Below are 19,496 nucleotides of genomic sequence, written 5' to 3' on the forward strand. Positions count from 1 at the left end.
CGGCCCCTCCTACCCTGCCCCGCGGGACTACTGTGCTTGCGCGGACGCGCCCCCGCGCACGCTTCCGGCCTGGCGGGCCGCAGTGCGCACGCGCAGACGCAGCTGGCTGCCCGACAAGGCCCCGCGGGCTACGGAGCACGCGTGGACTCGAGCGGCGAGTGGAGTGAGGAGCCCGCGCCGACTCCGCTCGTCCGCGTCTCCCGACACAGTCAGGGTAGCGGCTCTGGTCCTCGGGGCCGGGCGGAAGGGGTTGGGAGGCGCTGCCGTCTCGGGTGTGCTCAGGTCGGCCGCGGGGCCGGGCCGGGCACGTGGAGCCGCGCTTCAGCCGGGGTCTCAGTGTGTGGAGTAACGGCCGTCTCCAAGGCGGGGTGGGGGGTGGGGGGGCGGGGCCGGTGTCCGGCGGGGGGCCGCCTGGGCGTGTTCCGGGAGGCGGGGCGGTTGTGGTGGCAGCCCGTGGCTGTGGACGGTGTGTGTGTGGACACCTGGGTCGCAGGCGGCGTCGTTCTGTGGAGGGGCACGGGGCAACCTGCCGCCCCTCGCCGGCCCCGGCCGCCCGCGTCCCGGTAGAGGCCTGGATGCTGGAAATATGGACAATTTAGAGATCCACCCTCCACAAAACAATTTTTTTTTTTCTTTTTCAGCTATGAAAGTAGTTTTCTTAATCTGCTCTTCGGAATTATTTGCTTTGAAGTTAAAGCCAACTTTTTTGTTTTCATGTTTTTTTATTTCTAAGTAATTAGCTAACAGATTTCAGGTTGCAAATTGAAAGCCGTTGTCAATCCACAAATGCAGCTGTGGAAACATCCGTACGCATTCATATGTGTACACAGCAAAGTATGTGGACTCGCGCACTTTTCCTTGCCTTCAGCTGTTCCAGGCAGTGTCGTGGTGCAGCTGGAATCAGGAACCGACTGTACCTGCAGTCTCTCACAGGAGACGTTGGATTTTAATATTTGCTAAAGTGGTGTTGCTTCTTTTTTATCTGAGCACTTGCTGTTGGCATCTGCCAAGGCGTGTGTGGTGGCTTCCCCCACTCCCGCGAGTAATCTGTGGCTCCTTCTCTGGCTCGTGAACGTGATGGCAGGCCTGGGAGATAATTTAGACTTTCTGCTCTTGACAGCGGAGAAGGCAGTGGCACCCCACTCCAGTACTCCTGCCTGGAAAATCCCATGGATGGAGAAGCCTGGTAGGCTGCAGTCCATGGGGTCGCTGAGGGTCAGACACGACTTGAACGACTTCACTTTCACTTTTCACTTTCATGCATTGGAGAAGGAAATGGCAAGCCACTCCAGTGTTCTTGCCTGGAGAATCCCAGGGACGGCGGAGCCTGGTGGGCTGCCTTCTATGGGGTCACACAGAGTCGGACACGACTGTAGTGACTTAGCAGCAGCAGCCCTTGACAGAGCTTTCTAAAAAGGGAAAGAGAAAGCCACCCGCCTTTGCTTTACCTTGACCTTGAATGAATGCACACTAGGTCGTTAGGTAGGGATGCTCCCAGGAGATTGTAAACGTTGTGAAGGAACACCATTCTGAGCAAATGTTGGTGGCCCCTCATCACCTCAGGTGAACTGGTGTGGTCTCTCGGAGACAGGTGGGCACCCTGGAAATACCTCACATCTTCCACTGAGGCTCTGAAAATGCACAGGCAGCTACTCAGCGTGACAATTTCACGTTTATACACGTGCTGCCTTGGAGTGTATGATCCAGTTTTCTGGGGGTGAAAGGTTTCATATTTTTGGGGTCTTTGGTCAGAGTAGCTTGAGTGAGTTGAAGAAATTACATTATCTACAAACATTATTTCCAAACCTACAGAAAGGGATAAAGTTTTTTTTAATTTTCAATACAATTTTTAAGAATCATTTTAGCCTTGAGCGCAGTCTGTGTGTGTTCATGTTTGGCTGTGTCAGGGCTCGGTTGCTGTGTTTGGGATCTTGTGTCATATTTAGCTGCAGCATGGGATCTCTTAACTACAACACGTGGGATCTAGTTCCCCAGCCAAGGATCGGACCTGGGCCCCCTGCATTGGGAGCAGGGGAGTCTTAGCCACTGGACCACTGGGGAAGTCCCAAAAGGGGGTAGTTTTTTTGATAGGTATTTTCCTCACTGGAGCATAGTAAGTTTACCTAAGATGCATAAAGCTGTTCAAAGAAAATTGAACTGTCGTCATACTATATTCAGCTTGACCCAAAGCTGGCAGAGTCAGAGCTTTCTCCTGGACCTACTGTACTTTTCTCCTCCATATTACTTACAGTCATAATTTTTGGTAATTTTCATTTTCTAAGAAGAGGACAAAGAAAAGATAGTCAAGGCTTTCTCTCCAAGATTCCTGAGACCTCTAAGCTTCCTTTTACTCTGACAATGAGAGGAGATGGGAGAATGGCAGTATGTTTGTTAGCAGAATAATCACCTTGCTCAGACATTTTTAGGATTCCCTGTCTAGAGTAGTAACCTTTAGAGAGATCCTGAAGGAAAAGAAAAGATGTGTCTTGTGGGTGTCACTGGAAGCTAGTAAGCATTTGGGCGACCTCTCAGAAGGCACTTGGATACATGTACTTTCATCACGTCCGCACTTCTCCCCACAGTAGAAGCTGGGCCTTCCACTTAGGAAGGATTAACATATATTTGACTAACTGAACAAGACAGAATCCTTTCAGTAATGGTGCATTTGATTCATTAGAGCTGATCTTGGCAAAAATGTGAAGTTAGAAGGACACCTTTTGGGGAGTAAACCAGCTTGTGACTGAGATGGAGGTGATCTCATCACCTCTTGATCCAGCGCTGCAGGGAGTTGTAGAAGTGGTGCTCATGGAATGGCAAGCCCGTGAGTCCCCAGAGACTTGACTTTGAAAGGCAGTGTTCGTGGGATGTGTAAGCATCAGGTGCCCTGTCATCGCGTGCATGTCGTTCTGAACATAAACCTGCCCCAGGTGTCATATTCCATGATGAGGGTATCTGCATTCCATGGTTCAGCCCTGCGGCTTCGCTCTCCTGTTACTAATGATTGTGAACAGTGCCCCTCATCAGAGCACTAAGTCCACCCCCTTAGCAGTTCTGCTCCATTTCTCAGCAGCTTCTAGCACAAATGTGGGTCCTTTGGGCAGCCCTTGCCAGGGTCTGGTGCCCAGTCAGTGGGCATTCTATTTCCCTCCCAGACTGTAGCAGCTTCTTAAAGAACTCCTGTTCCCATGTGTAGCTTTAAAGCAGGTGAATGCCTGGTGTGTAGCATCTAGAGCTGTTATTGTATGGGTGATGCTGGAAAGGCTTGCAGTCTTCTCTTTTATCAAGTATGCACACATTTACACGTGCCAAAAGTTAAGGCTGTCAACTTTGTATTTTAAGAAAAGTTTTTAATTAAGGAATATCGGTAGAGACCAATAAGTAAATTATACTTTTCTTTATTTTGAAGTAAAAGAGCTGAAGCAAGAAGTAACTTAGTAAGGAAATAACCTGTTCATGAAAAGTATTTGTGTGAAGAAATACCATTTAAGTCAGTAGGGAGAGTCAGAAGGTCATGAGTGATACAAGAAGATGTGATTTTGAAAACTTTGTGGAAGAAACATTTCCTTGTTTTTTTCCTACTAAACAACCCTGTCTTATAACAAGTTGGTTATATGATTGTGCATTTCTGAATCATTGATTAAAATCATTTGCTTCTGATTTGAGTTGTGGGTTCTATAACTCTTCAGCTTCCCTGCCCTCATCTTTCTTGTTTTTAAGGTGAATTATAAAACTTTAGAGTTTATAAGTACAGTATACTTTAAGTCGTTGTTCTGTTAGCTGAGCTCATGTGTTTGGTCTTGGAGGGCCTGGCTTCCCTGCTGTTTGTGATCTCGTGGAGTCTGTACGTTAGCATCAGTGTCTCTGGCGACCCCTGTCCCTGTGACGCACAGAGACTGCTTTAACTCCAAACACACTCTGCTTCTGGGTGGCCCTTGGTGGTCTGCAGTCGCTCAGGGGTGCCTAGTTAGTGACATTAAAATACCCACTAGCTGTCTGATGCTATGTTAAGACTGCTTATCTGTTACAAGGGTGTTGGTCCTTTCAGCAGTTCTTTGGACATACTGTTCACTGGACCCCCTCTGGAAATGTCCTAGCCCCGTCCTGGAGCAGGCAGGAACCTGTGTCCCGAGGCCATCTGTGTGATTTCTCGTCGCACTGCTGCATCAGGGCACCTGGGGCACGGGGATGTGATCGTCAGATGCAGGCAGTGATCTTCTTCTCCACTTGCCTTAGAAGAAACAGACACTACTATGCAGAGCAAGTTTTCAAGATTCTTTGGTTACATTTTTTAATCACTTCTCTTTCATGGTGAACAAATGTTTTCTGTTAAGCTATGTGAGAACACAAGAAAGAGATCTTGCTTGTTTTAAGGGCTGTCCTTTCTATTTTACAAATTCTAAAGTATGGTCAATATCTCCTCCCTGTACTTTACAAACAGAAGCCACCCTGGGATGCTTGGTACCCTTGCAAAGCTGATCCCATCCACAGACTCTGTCTGTTTATAGATGTGTATGGAGTCTGTGATGACAAGAAGGGTGACCTGGAAGCAATTCGGTTGCTTCCCAGAAAGCTGATGAGCCAGTCTCGTGGCATGTTTGATGCATGAGTCCCATGTCATGACAGTTTCACCACAGTGTCAGTAAACAACCCGTCTGCCTCATGTGAAACTGACTGGAATAGTCCGTGTCAGATGAGACATGTGTTAAGGTTGATTTGATCTGGTTAACAGATTGGACAAAATGATGTCTCTATAAAGAAGAATCACTTTTGACCAGATGCCAGAGGCTACGATGTACGTAGATTTCCTTGGATTGCTTTTTGAAGTCAGCTTTACTTCTCCAGCAGTGTTCTCTAAATCATTCATGATTTTGTAGATCCATGCCCTTTGAATATCTGTAACATGCAGTCCCACATTGACTGTTCTTTTCCTTCAGCATTTTCAGTGAGCATCATAAATGACAGTTGAAAGCAACTGCCCAGTGGTTTGTTAATTCCTTAATTTTAATGGACCTTTACTAAAAATATTAAGTGTTGGAGCCCTTAAGGATCAACTGATAAATGAGAATTTCATATTTAGGTTTCATGTAGAACTCTGTCCAAATTCTTACTCTGTATCTTGTGGGGAGGGGAAACAAGTCAGGGATTTACTTTTGCAAAAACACCTGATAGATTTTATATTCATCATTTATAAAAAAACTTGTTTTGAAAGCATTAAATTTTTTTTTCGTGATTCTGAATCCTGAAATACAAGACCAGAATGAAGCCTCTTTGTACCTTGCAGCTCAGTTTGCAGTGTTCTCAGACTTTCTCAGCCCTGCACAAAAGCTAATAATCTCTCCCTTTATCTTTTCTTCTGGGACAGTGAGCATGGTTCACTTGAAGGTGTAGCCTGTCTCTGTTGATATTTGCATTATGTTCATGCATTGTTTTCTTAACTTTGTCCATACTTTTTAGGTCTTTTAGCATATTTAGGACAGTTGGGGTCTTCGTCTAGCAGGAGTGCTATGTGGCCTTTTTCAGACATGGCTTTTTTCTTTTCAACGGGCCATGCTTTGCTGTCTCTTTGTATGCTTTGTTCAAAGTGCTTTTGTTCATACTTCGTTCATAAAGTATGATTTTGTTCATACTTTGTTCACAGTATGATTTTGTTCAAAGTGCTGGAAATCAGATTTTCCCCCTTCTCCAAGATTTGCTTTTTCTGTCATTCTGTTGTTGTCATTGCTATTATTGTAGTCTGTTTTTGTGCTAAATATCAGCCTGAGGAAGCTTGAGGTCTTTCTAAGCCCACACCTTTTCCCAGACATGTACATGCATCTTCTAAATCCCTCCATGTATGCGGTTGCTGTTTATAATGGTCTGGTCCTTAAATGCGTGGCCCATGAAAGGGACGGGGTGGTGGCAGCCCTTTAAATCCCCGCAGAGTTGCCTCTGCTGGGGGTGGGGGGGGGAGTGCTGCAGCAATGGCTGCCTGCCTCTGCCTCCGTGATCAGAAGTACCATCAGCAATCAAAATCCAGATGCCCAGTATTTGAAGAAAGGGGTCTTTATTGCCCACTTTGCCCCCACTGGTTACATACACGCTGCTCCTGGAGCTGTTGGAGTTGCATTCTGAGACTCCAGCACGGCTGTCTGCCTGGCGTCTGTTCCTCTCAGGGCCGGAGGGGCTTGCGTCTTCCCCATAGCTTAGCTCTCAGGTGCACGTGAAAGTCCTCTCTACCCTCGTAGGATGTTTTCCCCTTCCGCCCACTGTCTGAGCAGTAAAAACACTGTCCCCATTTTCTCTCTGCCTCCTTGTTTCTGCATGTGACCAGTCTTATGTGGTGCTTCCCGCTGTGCTGTGACTTGGATTTCTAGAACTGGCAACAGTAAACTTTCAGTGGCATTGACCTCGCTATGTCATTGTCCTCACTTAGCTGTATAAGTTAACCCCTGAGCATAAAACCTTCCTGAGGCAAAAATGAGTAGGTATAGGAAGCCACTGCTGAGTTAAGGGCCCAAACTGACTGAAATTAATATTTTAAGTCTTCTCCTGGGAGTTGAAAGCCTTTGAATAGACTAGTGATCCAAAGTAGTTCCATCAGATAGATTGTGCCAGTACAATTATCTCAGTATGGAGATAGTCTTCCCAGATCCTTCTAATAACTTTGTACACACTCTAACCATTCCTTCCCACCTTTAGATCCCACCTTGATGATGTCTACCTTCTGAACAGTCTCATCTCTCTGACCACTTTATTTTGTGCTCTGAGATGATAGATCTGTTAATCTGCATTTTGTCTAAAAGTGATACAGTGATAGCTTGTTCATTTGTGTCCAGCTCTTTGTGACCCCGTGGACTGCAGCGTGCCAGGCTTCCCTGTCCCTCACTGTCTCCCAGAGTTTGCTCAAACTCCTGTCCATTGACTCAGTGATGCCATCCAACCATCTCATCCTCTGTCGTCCCTCAATCTTTTGCAACATCAGGGTCTTTTCCGATGAGTCAGCTCTTCACATCCAGTGGCCAGAGCATTCAGCATCAGTCCATCTTACGTCTGTGAAGGTGACAAGTGACAAGTAAGCCAGAGCCAGTCGTGCTCCCTGCATGCAGCGTTCACCATGCTCGTCATTTCCTGTCACTCTTCGTAGTGTTCCTTTAATTATTGATTTCTTGTGGTCCCTCTGCTGCCAAGTAGTCACATGAAGGTATTAAACTAGTGGTCACCACAGATTCCGTACTGTCAGTGAGATCCTGCAATTTGAACAGTACTGAAGGTAATATTTTTGTTCCTGTTGTGTGCCAAGGACGATTAGGTGGTTTGTAGATAGTAACTCATCTAATTCAGAACAACTCTATTAAATAAGTTTTAACATTATCTCCATTTCATAGATGAGAAAATTTAAGGCATAGAAGAGTTAAATACTTGCTTAAAGCTATGTAGTTAATAAGTGGCTAAACCATGATTTACACTTAGGTAGTTCAGCTCCAGTTCTTGCTCTGAATCCAGTATTATATTGTTTTTCTGAATGTCTAAATAAATAATAGCAGAAATGCTTTTTCACAATCAGTATAAAAAATACCAAGTATCTGCTTCAGATAAGAGCTGTTTGTATAAAGTATTAGAACCTCTCCATCTTGAGATGAGTCTGTGCAAAAATTATAGATCGTTTACTGTGAAACACTGCAAACATTTAAGACTACAGCCTGCAGCAGGAAGTTGTGTCGTGATGCACGACCCTATACACACATGTATATTTTTTGCTAAAACATTTCACAGAGCACTACTGACTTCTACTATAAACTATACATGTACTTGGATACATTTTTTTCTGTTTTAAAAAAATCTTATATTTTCCTACATTGAATTCATACCTTAATGGAAATCATTGTACAGTGTGGAAAATGTGGGTAGAAAAATAGATGAGTCCTTTCATGAGATTTATTCTAAGTTCTTTGAAAAAGATTATTACTTGGGGAAGGCTCAAACTGTTTAGAAGCCATTTCAGACACTTTTTGGTTACAGAATCAAGTCCATGGGTCTCTGCAGATAATATAGTAAACATTTTTAAAATTATGTATTCCTCACTCCCAGTGGTAACCACTATCTTTAATCTTTGATTTTTCAGTAACTTGCTTTTATCCCCATGTTTCTGAACTTCACTTAAATAGAATTATTGATACTATATGTATTCTGTAACTTTGTGATTTAACATATTCTTAAGATTGATTCTTGTTAGTATATATGGCTGTAGGTTTTGTTTTTTTTTAATACTGTCATGAACTTCCACTAGGAGTAACAAGACTAAATTTCCCCTCCCATCTGATAGAACTGAAAAAAAAAACAGGTAAAATACGTGGGGAAAAATGTCTTTGAAGATAACGGGCACTAGGCCACAAAGGTCAGTGGTCCCTGAAAAAGGGAAATGAACAGACTGAACCTGATGGTTACTTCGTCTTACTGCCCGAAAGACTTTTCAGGCTGCTACGCAGGGAAGGGAACCCAGGGACCGCTCTGAGTTGAGGAAATACTGATAGATTCTGGGGAAGCCTCATGGGAAGCAAGCAGGGCAGAGTGAGTACAGAGGAGGAGCTCCAGAGAACTGTGTTACAAGAAACGTTCATTCAAGCACAAGGAGAATGACAGGTGATGGCAGTATTAATCAATACAAAATGAAGTGCAAGTTAAGTGGTTACAATGTAGGTTTTTTTAAAAGATTTTTTAACAGTGTGCTGTATTTCAGTTAAGTTCAGTCACTCAGTCGTGTCTGACTCTTTGCGACCCCATGGACTGCAGCATGCCAGGCCTCCCTGTCCATCACCAACTCCCGGAGTTTACTCAAACTCATGTCCATAGAGTCGGTGATGCCATCCAGCCATCTCATCCTCTGTTGTCCCCTTCTCCTCCCGCCTTCAATCTTTCCCAGCATCAGGGTCTTTTCCAATGAGTCAGTTCTTCGTATCAGGTGGCCAAAGTAGTGGAGTTTCAGCTTCAGCATCAGTCCTTGAATATTCAGGACTGATCTCCTTTAGGATGGACTGGTTGGATCTCCTTGCTATCGAAGGGACTCTCAAGAGTCTTCTCCAACACAGCAATTCAAAAGCATCAATTCTTTGGTGCTCAGCTTTCTTTATAGTCCAACTCTCACATCCACGCATGACATGACTATTGGAACAACCATAGCCTTGACTAGACGGACCTTTGTTGGCAAAGTAACATCTCTGCTTTTGATATGCTGTCTAGGTTGGTCATAACTTTTCTTCCAAGGAACAAGTGTCTTTTAATTTCATGGCTGCAGTCACCATCTGCAGTGATTTTGGAGCCCAAAAAAATAAAGTCTATCACTGTTTCCCCATCTATTTGCCATGAACTGACAGGACCAGATGCCATGACCTTAGTTTTCTCAATGTTGAGTTTTAAGCCAACTTTTTGACTCTCTTTCACTTTCATTAAGAGGCTCTTTAGTTCTTCGCTTTCTCCCCTAAGTGTGATGTCATCTGCATATCTGAGGTTATTGATATTTCTCCCAGCAATCTTGATTCCAGCTTGTGCTTCTTTCAGCCCAGCGTTTCTCATGATGTACTCTGCACATAAGTTAAATAAGCAGGGTGACAATAGACAGCCTTGAACTGATTTGGAAACACTTTGTTGTTCCATGTCCAGTTCTAACTATTGCTTCCTGACCTGCATACAGATTTCTCAAGAGGCAAGTCAGGTGGTCTGGTATTCCCATCTCTTTCAGAATTTTCCACAGTTTGTTGTGATCCACATAGTCAAAGGCTTTGGCATAGTCAATAAAGCAGAAGTAGATGTTTTTCTGGAACTCTCTTGCTTTTTCCATGATCCAACGGATGTTGGCAATTTGATCTCTGGTTCCTCTGCCTTTTCTAAATCCAGCTTGAACATCTGCAAGTTCACAGTTCACGTACTGTTGAAGCCTGGCTTGGAGAATTTTGAGCATTACTTTACTAGCGTGTGAGATGAGTGCAATTGTGCGGTAGTTTGAGCATTCTTTGGCATTGCCTTTCTTTGGGATTGGAATGAAAACTGACCTTTTCCAGTCCTGTGGCCACTGCTGAGTTCCAAATGTGCTGGCATACTGAGTGCCGCACTTTCACAGCATCATCTTTTAGGATTTCAAATAGCTCAGCTGGAATTCCATCACCTCCACTAGTTTTGTTCGTAGTGATGCTTCCTAAGGCCCACTTGACTTCACATTCCACGATGTCTGGCTCTAGGTGAGTGATCACACCATCATGATTATCTGGGTCTTGAAGATCTTTTTTGTACAGTTCTGTGTATTCTTGCTACCTCTTCTTAATATGTTCTGCTGCTTTTAGGTCCATACCATGTCTGTCCTTTATTGTGCCCGTCTTTGCATGAAAACTTCCTTGGGATCTCTAATTTTCTTGAAGAGATCTCTAGTCTTTCCCATTCTGTTGTTTTCCTCTATTTCTTTGCATTGATCGCTGAGGAAGGCTTTCTTATCTCTCCTTGCTATTCTTTGGAACTCTGCATTCAAATGGATATATCTTTCCTTTTGTCCTTTGTCTTTCGCTTGTCTTTTCTCAGCTGTTTGTAAGGCCTCCTCAGACAACCATTTTGCCTTTTTACATTTCTTTTCCGTGGGATGATCTTGATCCCTGCCTCCGGTACAATGTCACAAACCTTCATCCATAGTTCTTCAGGCACTCTATCAGATCCTGAATCTACTTGTCACTTCCACTGTATAATTGTAAGGGATTTGATTTAGGTCATACCTGAATATCTAGTGGTTTTCCCTACTTTCTTCAATTTAAGTCTGAATTTGGCAATAAGGAGTTCATGATCTGAGCCAGTCAGCTCCCGGTCTTGTTTTTGCTGACTGTATAGAGCTTCTCCATCTTTGGTTGCATATAATCAATCTGATTTCAGTATTGACCATCTGGTGATGTCCATATGTAGAGTCTTCTCTTGTGTTGTTGGAAGAGGGTGTTTGCTATGACCAGTGCATTCTCTTCACAAAACTCTGTTAGCCTTTGCCCTGCTTCATTACTCCAAGGCCAAATTTGCATGTGGTGTGTTTATATCAAATATAAAAATAAGACGTTGGACAATAGTAACACAAAGGCTTGGAGGAGAGAAATGGAAGTTATATACAAATCGTAAGGTTTTTGTATAACACAGAAGTGGTGTAATGTTATTTGATCGCGTGCCATGATAGATACCCTGTAAACCTGTAATCCTTCAAGTAACTACTTACATAACAGTTACAGGTGGCAAGCCAGCAGAGGAGAAAAGGAAATGTTTTCCATGTGATATAGTACCCTACTGTAGGAATACACAGCAGTCTGTTATATTATGTAATGTCCAGTGAGTGGACATTTCAACAGTTTTAGTTGTTGCCAGTACACATTTCCACTTTGAACGTATTCTCCATGTCTATTTATGTGAATCAAAGGAGTTTCATATAGTTATATGATGCAGAATTTCTGAGTTTGAAGCAGAGGTAAGGTAATATTGTTATCCAAAATGTTTTCATCAGTTTACATTTCAGCAGCAAAGTAGGCCGTTTCTATTATTCTACACCCCCCAAAACATTCAGTGTTACCTGTCTTTTCCATTGTAGTCAGTCTGGTAGGTATATGGTTGTATCTCATTGTGATGGTAATTTGCATCCTCTCTCATCCCTTTTAATTTTCCTATCTCTTCCTCTACCCCTCTTTTACCAATCCTTCACTTATCCCATCGTAACACCTAGGAGCCTTAGGTCACCTCAACAATGACATTCACACATAAAAAGCTCTGATTCAGAGTCTACTGTGAATTATCTGCATGTGACCACTGAGGTACCAGAAGAAAGCAAAACATCTTTACAGATTTCATTCTGCAAGGAGTCATAAAAATGTGAAAAGTCTTATTGTGAAAACTGTGTACACAGAGAGAGTAAGCATGCATTTATTTGTTCAGCTTTAGTTAGTGGAAAATCTCTGCAGACATATGTATGCGTGTGCTTGGCTGCACCCGGCCTTTGTTTATGGCACGTGGCATCTCGTTCCCTGACCAGGGATAGAACCCGGGCCCTGCACTGGGGGTGTGGGGTCTTGGCCACTGAACCACCAGGGAGGTTCCTGGTCTCAGAAATTTTAAATACCTGTTTTCCTGATACAACTCACTTCCAGTTTGGATCATTGCTGTGAGTTAATTTTTTTAATTGTTTGATGGAAAGGAGAAACACACTAACATCACTTGACTCATTCCCCGCAGGTGTGAGATGAGTGACTCCGAAGACGAGGGGCCCCCCCAGCTTTCTTCATACGCCCTTGCAGCTCTGCAGGAGTTTTATGCTGAGCAGCAGCAGCACCACTCTGACCTCCGTGGTGACGACAAGTACAACATCGGGATAATAGAAGAGAACTGGGTAAGTGACCATGCTCCGCATCCATCAGGACGTGTTGGCAGTGTGGAGTGTGTTCTCTACCTAGTCCACTGTTGGTCTTTACCCCACCTAACAGCCCGGTTTGTCTCGCTTGTCACTAGGAAGCTGATAGCCTGTTCAGTAGCTAAGACACTGGGAGTGCAGATTTTCCTCATTCTGACCCGGGCTGCTTGGCGGTCAGAGGAGGGGACGTTTCAGATAGGGGAAGAGCGTATCATCATGTCCAACAGATTGTACTTCTTGTAGACAAATTCATTCTGTCAGTTTTTACTGGAGCACAGCATTCCTTATGGGAAGGGATCATTGCAGTAATGGGGCAACTGGTGTTAAACATGTAGTGAAAAATTGATGAAAGGGGTTTTAAAGAAGATATTAATAGTTCCTGGTGCACAGTATGTATTTTAATTGTATTTTTATGGGCCAAATAAAAATAGGCATTTTTAAAAGTGAGTTGAGGAAAGCTAACCTAAACTGTAACGTAGAAATCTACCTTTTTTGAAGCATAGTTGAGAAATAGATGAGGCTTGAAATTTCTTTGACTACCTTAATCATCGATCTGCCTCTCTTCATCACTTTGCAGCTGGGAGGTGTGTGTGTGCAGTCTTTGACATTTTGTGTCAAGTGTAGATCTAAGTTATATAAAGTTTATATTTTATATAAAATTATATAAAATTCATCATCTGTTTGAAATTGGGACAGAAATGTTTCTTTATATTTACTCTGAATGTTCCACCTACTCAGATACCTCTAGTTTTCTTTCATCATATTTTCGTCTTTAGCTTGATGCTTTGAATAGTAAATATTAGAAACCCGAGTCCACCTTAAGGTAGTCTTTTTCTCTTTTCCTTTTGCTTGCTTAAATACTATGTACTTTCTGATTCTGAAAGTAATCTATGGTTGGTGTAGAAAATAGGTAAAAACATGAATAAAAAAACAAGTCATAATTTCACTACCTGAATTAACTATTTGTATATTTTTGGCACTTGTTTTGTTCACAAAAATGAAGAAATCTCCCAGGAAGTTTGAAAGAATACATTATAAAACTAGAGGATAAGTCCAGGAGGCATGAGTGAAACTTTTAGATGTAGGTGACAAAGAAGATCTTAGAACCTTCTGGAGAAAAGCATGTCACCTCCAGTGTCTCAGGAGGTGACATTGCACTTTTCAATAGCATTATTAGAAACTAGAAAAAAAGTGAAGCACTGCCTTCAATATTTAGAGTGAAAATTTCATTCAGTCTAGGATTCTATGCCCAGCTGAGTTACCAGTGAAATGTGAGGATAAGATGTTAAATGTATAAGACATGGTAAGTCTCACAACATTGACTTCCCATGCACCACTTTTCAGGAGCTACAGGATGATGTTGGGAGAATTAGGGATAGTTTCGGAGAACCCAAGCAAATGCAACAGTGGTTTGTTGATTAACTCCAGAAGAATAGGAGGTGCCATACCAAAAGGAAGCGCAGATTATACTGCATGGCCCAGCAGTGACACTGGCTGTTGATAGAATTCATATTGGTAAATAGATATGAATTAAAAGGACAAGTGTGTGCCAGGTCTAATATAATTCACTCGTTCCTGTCACAGCAGCTGAGCCAGTTCTGGTACAGCCCGGAGACGGCCATGCGCCTTGCTGAGGACGCCGTGGCAGCTGCCGGGGAGGGCGGCAGGTGAGATGTTGGGTTGGCTTCTCTTTTGCCTTTTAATCTAAAGTAATACTTTAAATGTCCTTCCTGGATGAGAGATGGTTCGTAAGAAGGTTCACCTGTAATCTGCAAAACCTGTGGTTGATGATTTGAAGACCACAAGGAATAAAGAATGCTTTCCTGTCGCAGCTAGGGGCACACTCAAAACCCTGTTCCGTGTAAGTCGTCTTAATCTGTTCCTTAACATTTTTCTATTACTTTTATTCCCCTGCTGCTGCTGCTGCTAAGTCACTTCAGCTGTGTCCCGACTCCTAGCGACCCCATGGACTGCAGCCTACCAGGCTCCTCCGTCCATGGGATTTGCCATGCAAGAGTGCTGGAGTGGGTTGCCATTGCCTTCTCCTTTATTCCCCTAGAATTGCTTTAAAAGAAAAAAATCTTAATGTTTGATCTTTCTGAAATTTTAAGAATTATAGGTTTTGTTAGTTTGGTATTTATTTCTGTCAGAACTTTGTGTGCATATGAAGTCAAATGGTCTTGAAAGACTTGTTGAACAAAGTAATCCATTGTTAATTTTCCCCTTGTCCCCCCCTTGCCTTTCAGCTCTTCTACAATTCTAAACCTGTTTATATTGGCACTTGTTCATTTGTCACTTACAGACATCTCACCTTAAGAGACTAAGGATTTAGCTTCTTCATCCTCCATTGCACACAGGTTTGCTTCCTGTCTGTGCTCCCAGTAGTTATATCCATTTTTTTGGTTGGACTCATTGGTAATATTTTTTGAGGCTTTTGCTTCTACATACTTCCCTGGTGGCTCAGCTGGTAAGAATCCGCCTGCAGTGGGGGAGACCTGGGTTTGATCCCTCAGTTGGGAAGATCCCCTGGAGAAGGGAATGTCTGCCCACTCCAGTACTCTGGCCTGGAATCCCCATGGAGAAGTCCATGGGGTCACGAAGAGTCGGCTACGACTCAGCAACTTTCATGAGTGATAATTAGTTTGAAATTTCCTGTTTTATTCCCTTGGTTTGGGTTTCATATTAGTAGCTTCATAAAATGACCTGGGAAGTGTTACTATGTTTGTTTCCTGGAAGTGATTGTGTAGAATTGGTGTTAGTTGTATCCTATCTTGGTTAAATAGGGTTTATACATCCATATCACTAACCCTCAAATTCTCCCCAGTGGTGTAAATCTCTTAACCAACGAACTCACACATATTTCAATTCCTTGAAAAAAATACTCCCCCCACCCCCCCCGGCTTTGCCACCTCTTCTGTCTGGGCTGGTTTACGTCTGGCTCTGGTCTTGGTATTTCCCTCCACCATCTACCGAGTGTCCTCTTATCTTTCTTGTTCTGACCTTCCTGTATCCAGTATCCCAGTCCTTAGTTCACAGCTTTATCCTGGTTGGGTACATCCTTCAACACTTTTCACTAGAGGGAAATTTTAAAAACCTGTCTGAAAATATTTTTATTCTACCCATTCTCTTGATGTGTTAGTTATTGAGAAGTACAATGCCATTCTGATTTCTTATGAGAAACCTGTTTTTCGCACCCCTGCCCCCTGCCGGCTTAGGGTTTTCTCCTGATGCCGTGTTGTGTGTCCTGGTATGGTGCTTTCATTTGTCGAAAGGGGTGGAAGCCTTTCTGTTCTCATAACTCTGGTCCTCCAGTTTGGGAAAATTGTCCTTTTTTTTTCTTCTATTCTTCTTTACCTGATTCATTTTTCTTTCTGTCCTTTTCACATGTTTTGTCTTTCTTACCTGACCTTCTGGGAAAATTCCTCAACTTTATCTTTCTGCTGTCCTGTACTTTATCACCTGTAATTTCTTAGGTCTCTGGATATTTATCAAGGTATCTTGTTCATCCTTCTGAGGACATCACATTACAGGACTTCTTCTCTTCACAGTCTCTAACTCCAGCATGCCTCTCATGTTTTATTAATATTTTGGCTTTAGTACGCGCTGACTCTCCTGAGTTGTCTGCTAACCCTCTGCTGTGTGCTCCTAGTTGAGATGGGCATGCTAAGGCTGGAAGCTCTGATACATGGGCAGGCTTTCTCTGCTTGGTGTCTGCAGTTAGCTGGTGTGAATCAGCTGTTTTCCCAGGAATGCCCGGTCAGTAAATCCAGGCTTTTTCTTGTGGGCTGGTAAGAGCCCCAGAAAGAGCCACCTTCCTTCCTGGGAGTCACGCATCTTGTTGACCTCATTCCAGGAGGCACGTAAGTCAGGGGTCCCAATATCTGGTGGGTTTAATGTGATCCTTGCCATTCTACACGGCCCTTCACCACTAGCTGTGCCCCTACCCCCATCCGGACAACATCCTTCCCGTTTTCTCCCACAGTGTGGAGGCTTGGCGCAGAGATGAGAATCCTGGGTCATTTCCTCTTCGATAGACCTTCCAAAAACAGTCCCCCTGCCGCCCCTTCACCCCTACTTCTTGAGCTACCTGGTTTTCAGCTTCCTGAGTTGCGGGTGCTTTGGTGTTGGCGAGGCTCCCTCTCAGCTTTCCTGGCTGCCAGTTTGGGACTTGGCTCCCTTGGGCCTGCAGAGTCAGAAGCCACCCAGACCACACCCTTGCCTGTCAGCTTCCTGAGCATGTTTCCTTTGTTTTCCCTCATTGTCTTGCTGTTGGAGGTTTCCTTCTCATGATTAATTGCTTTGAAGAAGCAAATCTAAATGAATGTGTTCCCTCTGCATCTTTATCTGGAAGTCCTAAGGCTTTCTTTTTCTTTATATATTAAATATATGAATATTACCAAATAACTTGAAAATATTTAGTTTGAGGCTTAAAAGTATTTGAAATAAATGTTAAAAGAGACCAACAGGAAAGTAACAGGTAAATTCAGGTCATGGGCTGCGTAACTCTTGTACCTAATGTTTCACATTTTTACCATGAAACGTACATTTCATACTCAAAAATTATGAGTTGTAGATCTGTAAACACCAGATTCCTCCCAAAATTCACTGCTGTTATTACTTTAGTTTGTAGCGTTAAGAAAATCTGACGTGGGCTATATACTTTTTCAGTGAAGTGGTTATTTGCTGCTATAACGCTATCACAAAGCTCATTCATGAGCTAGGTCTCTCTGTTCCAGAATAGCGTGTGTGAGTGCCCCCAGTGTCTACCAGAAGCTGAGAGAGCGGCACAGAGACGATGTCTCGGTCTGCATCTTCGAGTACGACCGCAGGTTTGCCGTATACGGAGAGGACTTTGTCTACTATGACTACAAGAACCCTGTGGACTTACCTGAGAGGATCGCCACACACAGCTTTGACATCGTCGTGGCAGATCCCCCCTATCTCTCGGAGGAATGTCTTAGGAAAATGTCGGAAACCATCAAGCTCCTGACCCGGGGAAAGATCCTGCTGTGCACAGGTGGGTGCTGGCCAACCACACACCCTGTGACCTCATTCCACTTACCTCCCTGCACCCTGGGGCTGAGGTGCTGCTGCCTCTTGGGGCCTGTTGAGAATTCTGTGGCACGACGCCCAGGAAGTGGGGTTTGGCGCGAGGTGAGGGCACCGGGAGTGCTATCTGTACTCAGCAGTGTCAGTACTAGTAACATGTCTGGCTCAGCCTCTCTAGCTGATAAAGAAATTTGCAACCTCTGGGGTTAAAGTGGATGTCAGAGGTCACAGAGCGAGATGTTAGATTCGGTTTACCAGAACAGAAGATGTTCTCACTGGTGAGGGAGGGGGATTATCCTGGCGTTTCAAAATGAAAACATGAGCTGTAGGTCCCCCTACTTTCAGGCCTGCAGCCCCTCGCTCCCCCTAGTGCAGCGGGCACTGAGGATGGGCTGGAGGGAGACGTGCAGTCATCAGCCAGAAGCTGGTACAAATGTATCCGTATGAGTTTGCACAATTAGATGTTACTGAGAAAGGGGCTGCTGAGTCCAAGTTGGAAAAAGTTTTTAGTAAAATTATCTTTTGTTACTTTGTAGAATATAAGTAATTTTTACAATTTCTAAGTATCTCAGCTTTGTAGAGGCAGAAAAATTCTTGATAAAGGGAAAAATAGTAGGAACTTGGCAAAAATGTTGGAGGAAGTAAAAGGATAGAAAGCAGTGACCTTCCCCGTATAGCTGAGTGGAACTGGCAGCTCCTCGCCCCGGCCAGCGTGGCGCTGAGGCTTGTCTGGTGGTTCTCCTCAGGTGCTGTCATGGAGGCGGCGGCAGCAAAGCTGCTTGGAGTGAAGATGTGCAAGTTTATTCCAGAACACACTCGCACCCTGGGAAACGAGTTTCGCTGTTTCGTGAATTACAACTCCAGGCTGGACCATGATCTCTCAGTGCAGCTCCCAGTGCAGGAAGGACCCAAGTGACATTTCCTCTCTGAAAAACTACCACCTCCCCAGTCCTCATTTTCGAGGTAAAGACATTATGATTTCCTTAGGATGTCCCTGGAGCTCAGGGTGCTTTTGCCAACTTGAGTCTGTAGAATTATATCTGGAAGAACTTTTAGACCCCATCTAGTGGAGAAGGCAATGGCACCCCACTCCAGTACTCTTGCCTGGAAAATCCCACAGACGGAGGAGCCTGGTAGGCTGCAGTCCATGGGGTCGCACAGAGTCGGACACGACTGAAGCGACTTAGCAGCAGTCTGCTCTCCTCACTTAACACAGGTAAAGAGCAGTACGTAGTGACCAGCCAAGACCTCAGCCCCTGGCTCTAACAGCCAGGGAGTTTGTAGTTGAGGATGCAGTTTGTGTCCAGAAGAGGGAGGGCACATGCCCAGTAAATATTTGTTAAATGAATTCCATTTAGAGAGAAGGTGCAAATAAAGGTTACCTTTCTGGATCTTGGCGGGGAAAGTCGATTCTTCCATTGGGAATGTGCTGCCTGTTAATTAAGGTGAGCTAAACTGATGAACACAGTTTAATGGAACTGCTTTATTTTTCACATGCAATACATTTACTCTCCTTTGTCCAGTGCTCTGATGTTTGCACTATTTATATTTGCAGAGTGGCTGGAAAATGTTATAAAATAGTGGCGACTGAAATAATTACCCAAGGTTTGAAAGGCAGTTTTTTTGTGTGTGTATTTCTTTGTTGTTGACCTGAACCCTTCTGAAAGGTTCAGATAATATCTAGTGTATTCCAGATATACCACCACTAGGCTTACTGTATGTTGTTATTTCCAGAGGTTGAGCAGGGAAGTAACATTTACCCCAAGCTGTATAGAACTACCCACAGGTTTCAGTTCTGAATTTTTATTTGGAAAATATGAATTTTGCTCAGCAATGTTTTTCATGTACAACCTCTGTCAATATATAATACAAACTAGAAGTTCTCAGTAAAGCTTCCATTCAGATCAAGCCAAGGCTGATGGTAAGTGGGGAAGAGAGCACATAAACAGAGAGACTGACTTCACAGTTGCTCGTTTGCTCTAAGAACTAGTTGAGACCATCAAAGCTGAGTCCAGAGAGAAAACCACAGCCAGCATGCCCTTCACCTACCTAT

At 43.8% G+C, this 19,496-nt stretch overlaps 1 protein-coding gene across 3 annotated transcripts; it reads left to right on the forward strand.

The window, feature by feature from the left end:
• Nucleotides 1–46: 46 nt before the first annotated feature.
• Nucleotides 47–19,060, forward strand: EEF1AKMT1 (EEF1A lysine methyltransferase 1). 3 transcript variants are annotated; one of them, XM_055542574.1, is made up of 5 exons: nucleotides 47–214; nucleotides 12,220–12,373; nucleotides 13,979–14,061; nucleotides 17,131–17,411; nucleotides 18,190–19,060. In XM_055542574.1, exons 2-5 carry the CDS (start codon nucleotides 12,227–12,229, stop codon nucleotides 18,357–18,359), a joined length of 681 nt encoding a protein of 226 aa, XP_055398549.1. In that variant the 5' UTR covers nucleotides 47–214; nucleotides 12,220–12,226; the 3' UTR covers nucleotides 18,360–19,060. The 3 variants fall into 3 exon arrangements, with proteins under 3 accessions (XP_055398549.1, XP_055398548.1, XP_055398547.1); XM_055542573.1 differs by lacking the exon at nucleotides 47–214 and adding an exon at nucleotides 6,762–7,051 and having other exon boundaries at nucleotides 13,982–14,061; XM_055542572.1 differs by lacking the exon at nucleotides 47–214 and adding an exon at nucleotides 6,783–7,051.
• The last annotated feature ends 436 nt before the right edge of the window (nucleotides 19,061–19,496 follow it).

The sequence above is a fragment of the Bubalus kerabau genome, chromosome 12 (genome assembly GCF_029407905.1).
Source record: "Bubalus kerabau isolate K-KA32 ecotype Philippines breed swamp buffalo chromosome 12, PCC_UOA_SB_1v2, whole genome shotgun sequence".
Classification (NCBI taxonomy): domain Eukaryota; kingdom Metazoa; phylum Chordata; class Mammalia; order Artiodactyla; family Bovidae; genus Bubalus; species Bubalus kerabau.

Excerpts from the sequence above, each read along its gene's own strand:
- EEF1AKMT1 (XM_055542572.1), top strand. The coding sequence starts at position 6,909 with ATGCCATCCAACCATCTCATCCTCTGTCGTCCCTCAATCTTTTGCAAC. Across the intron at positions 12,374-13,978 it reads GGATAATAGAAGAGAACTGG|CAGCTGAGCCAGTTCTGGTA; the intron begins GTAAGTGACCAT and ends TTCCTGTCACAG. Across the intron at positions 14,062-17,130 it reads GCTGCCGGGGAGGGCGGCAG|AATAGCGTGTGTGAGTGCCC; the intron begins GTGAGATGTTGG and ends TCTCTGTTCCAG.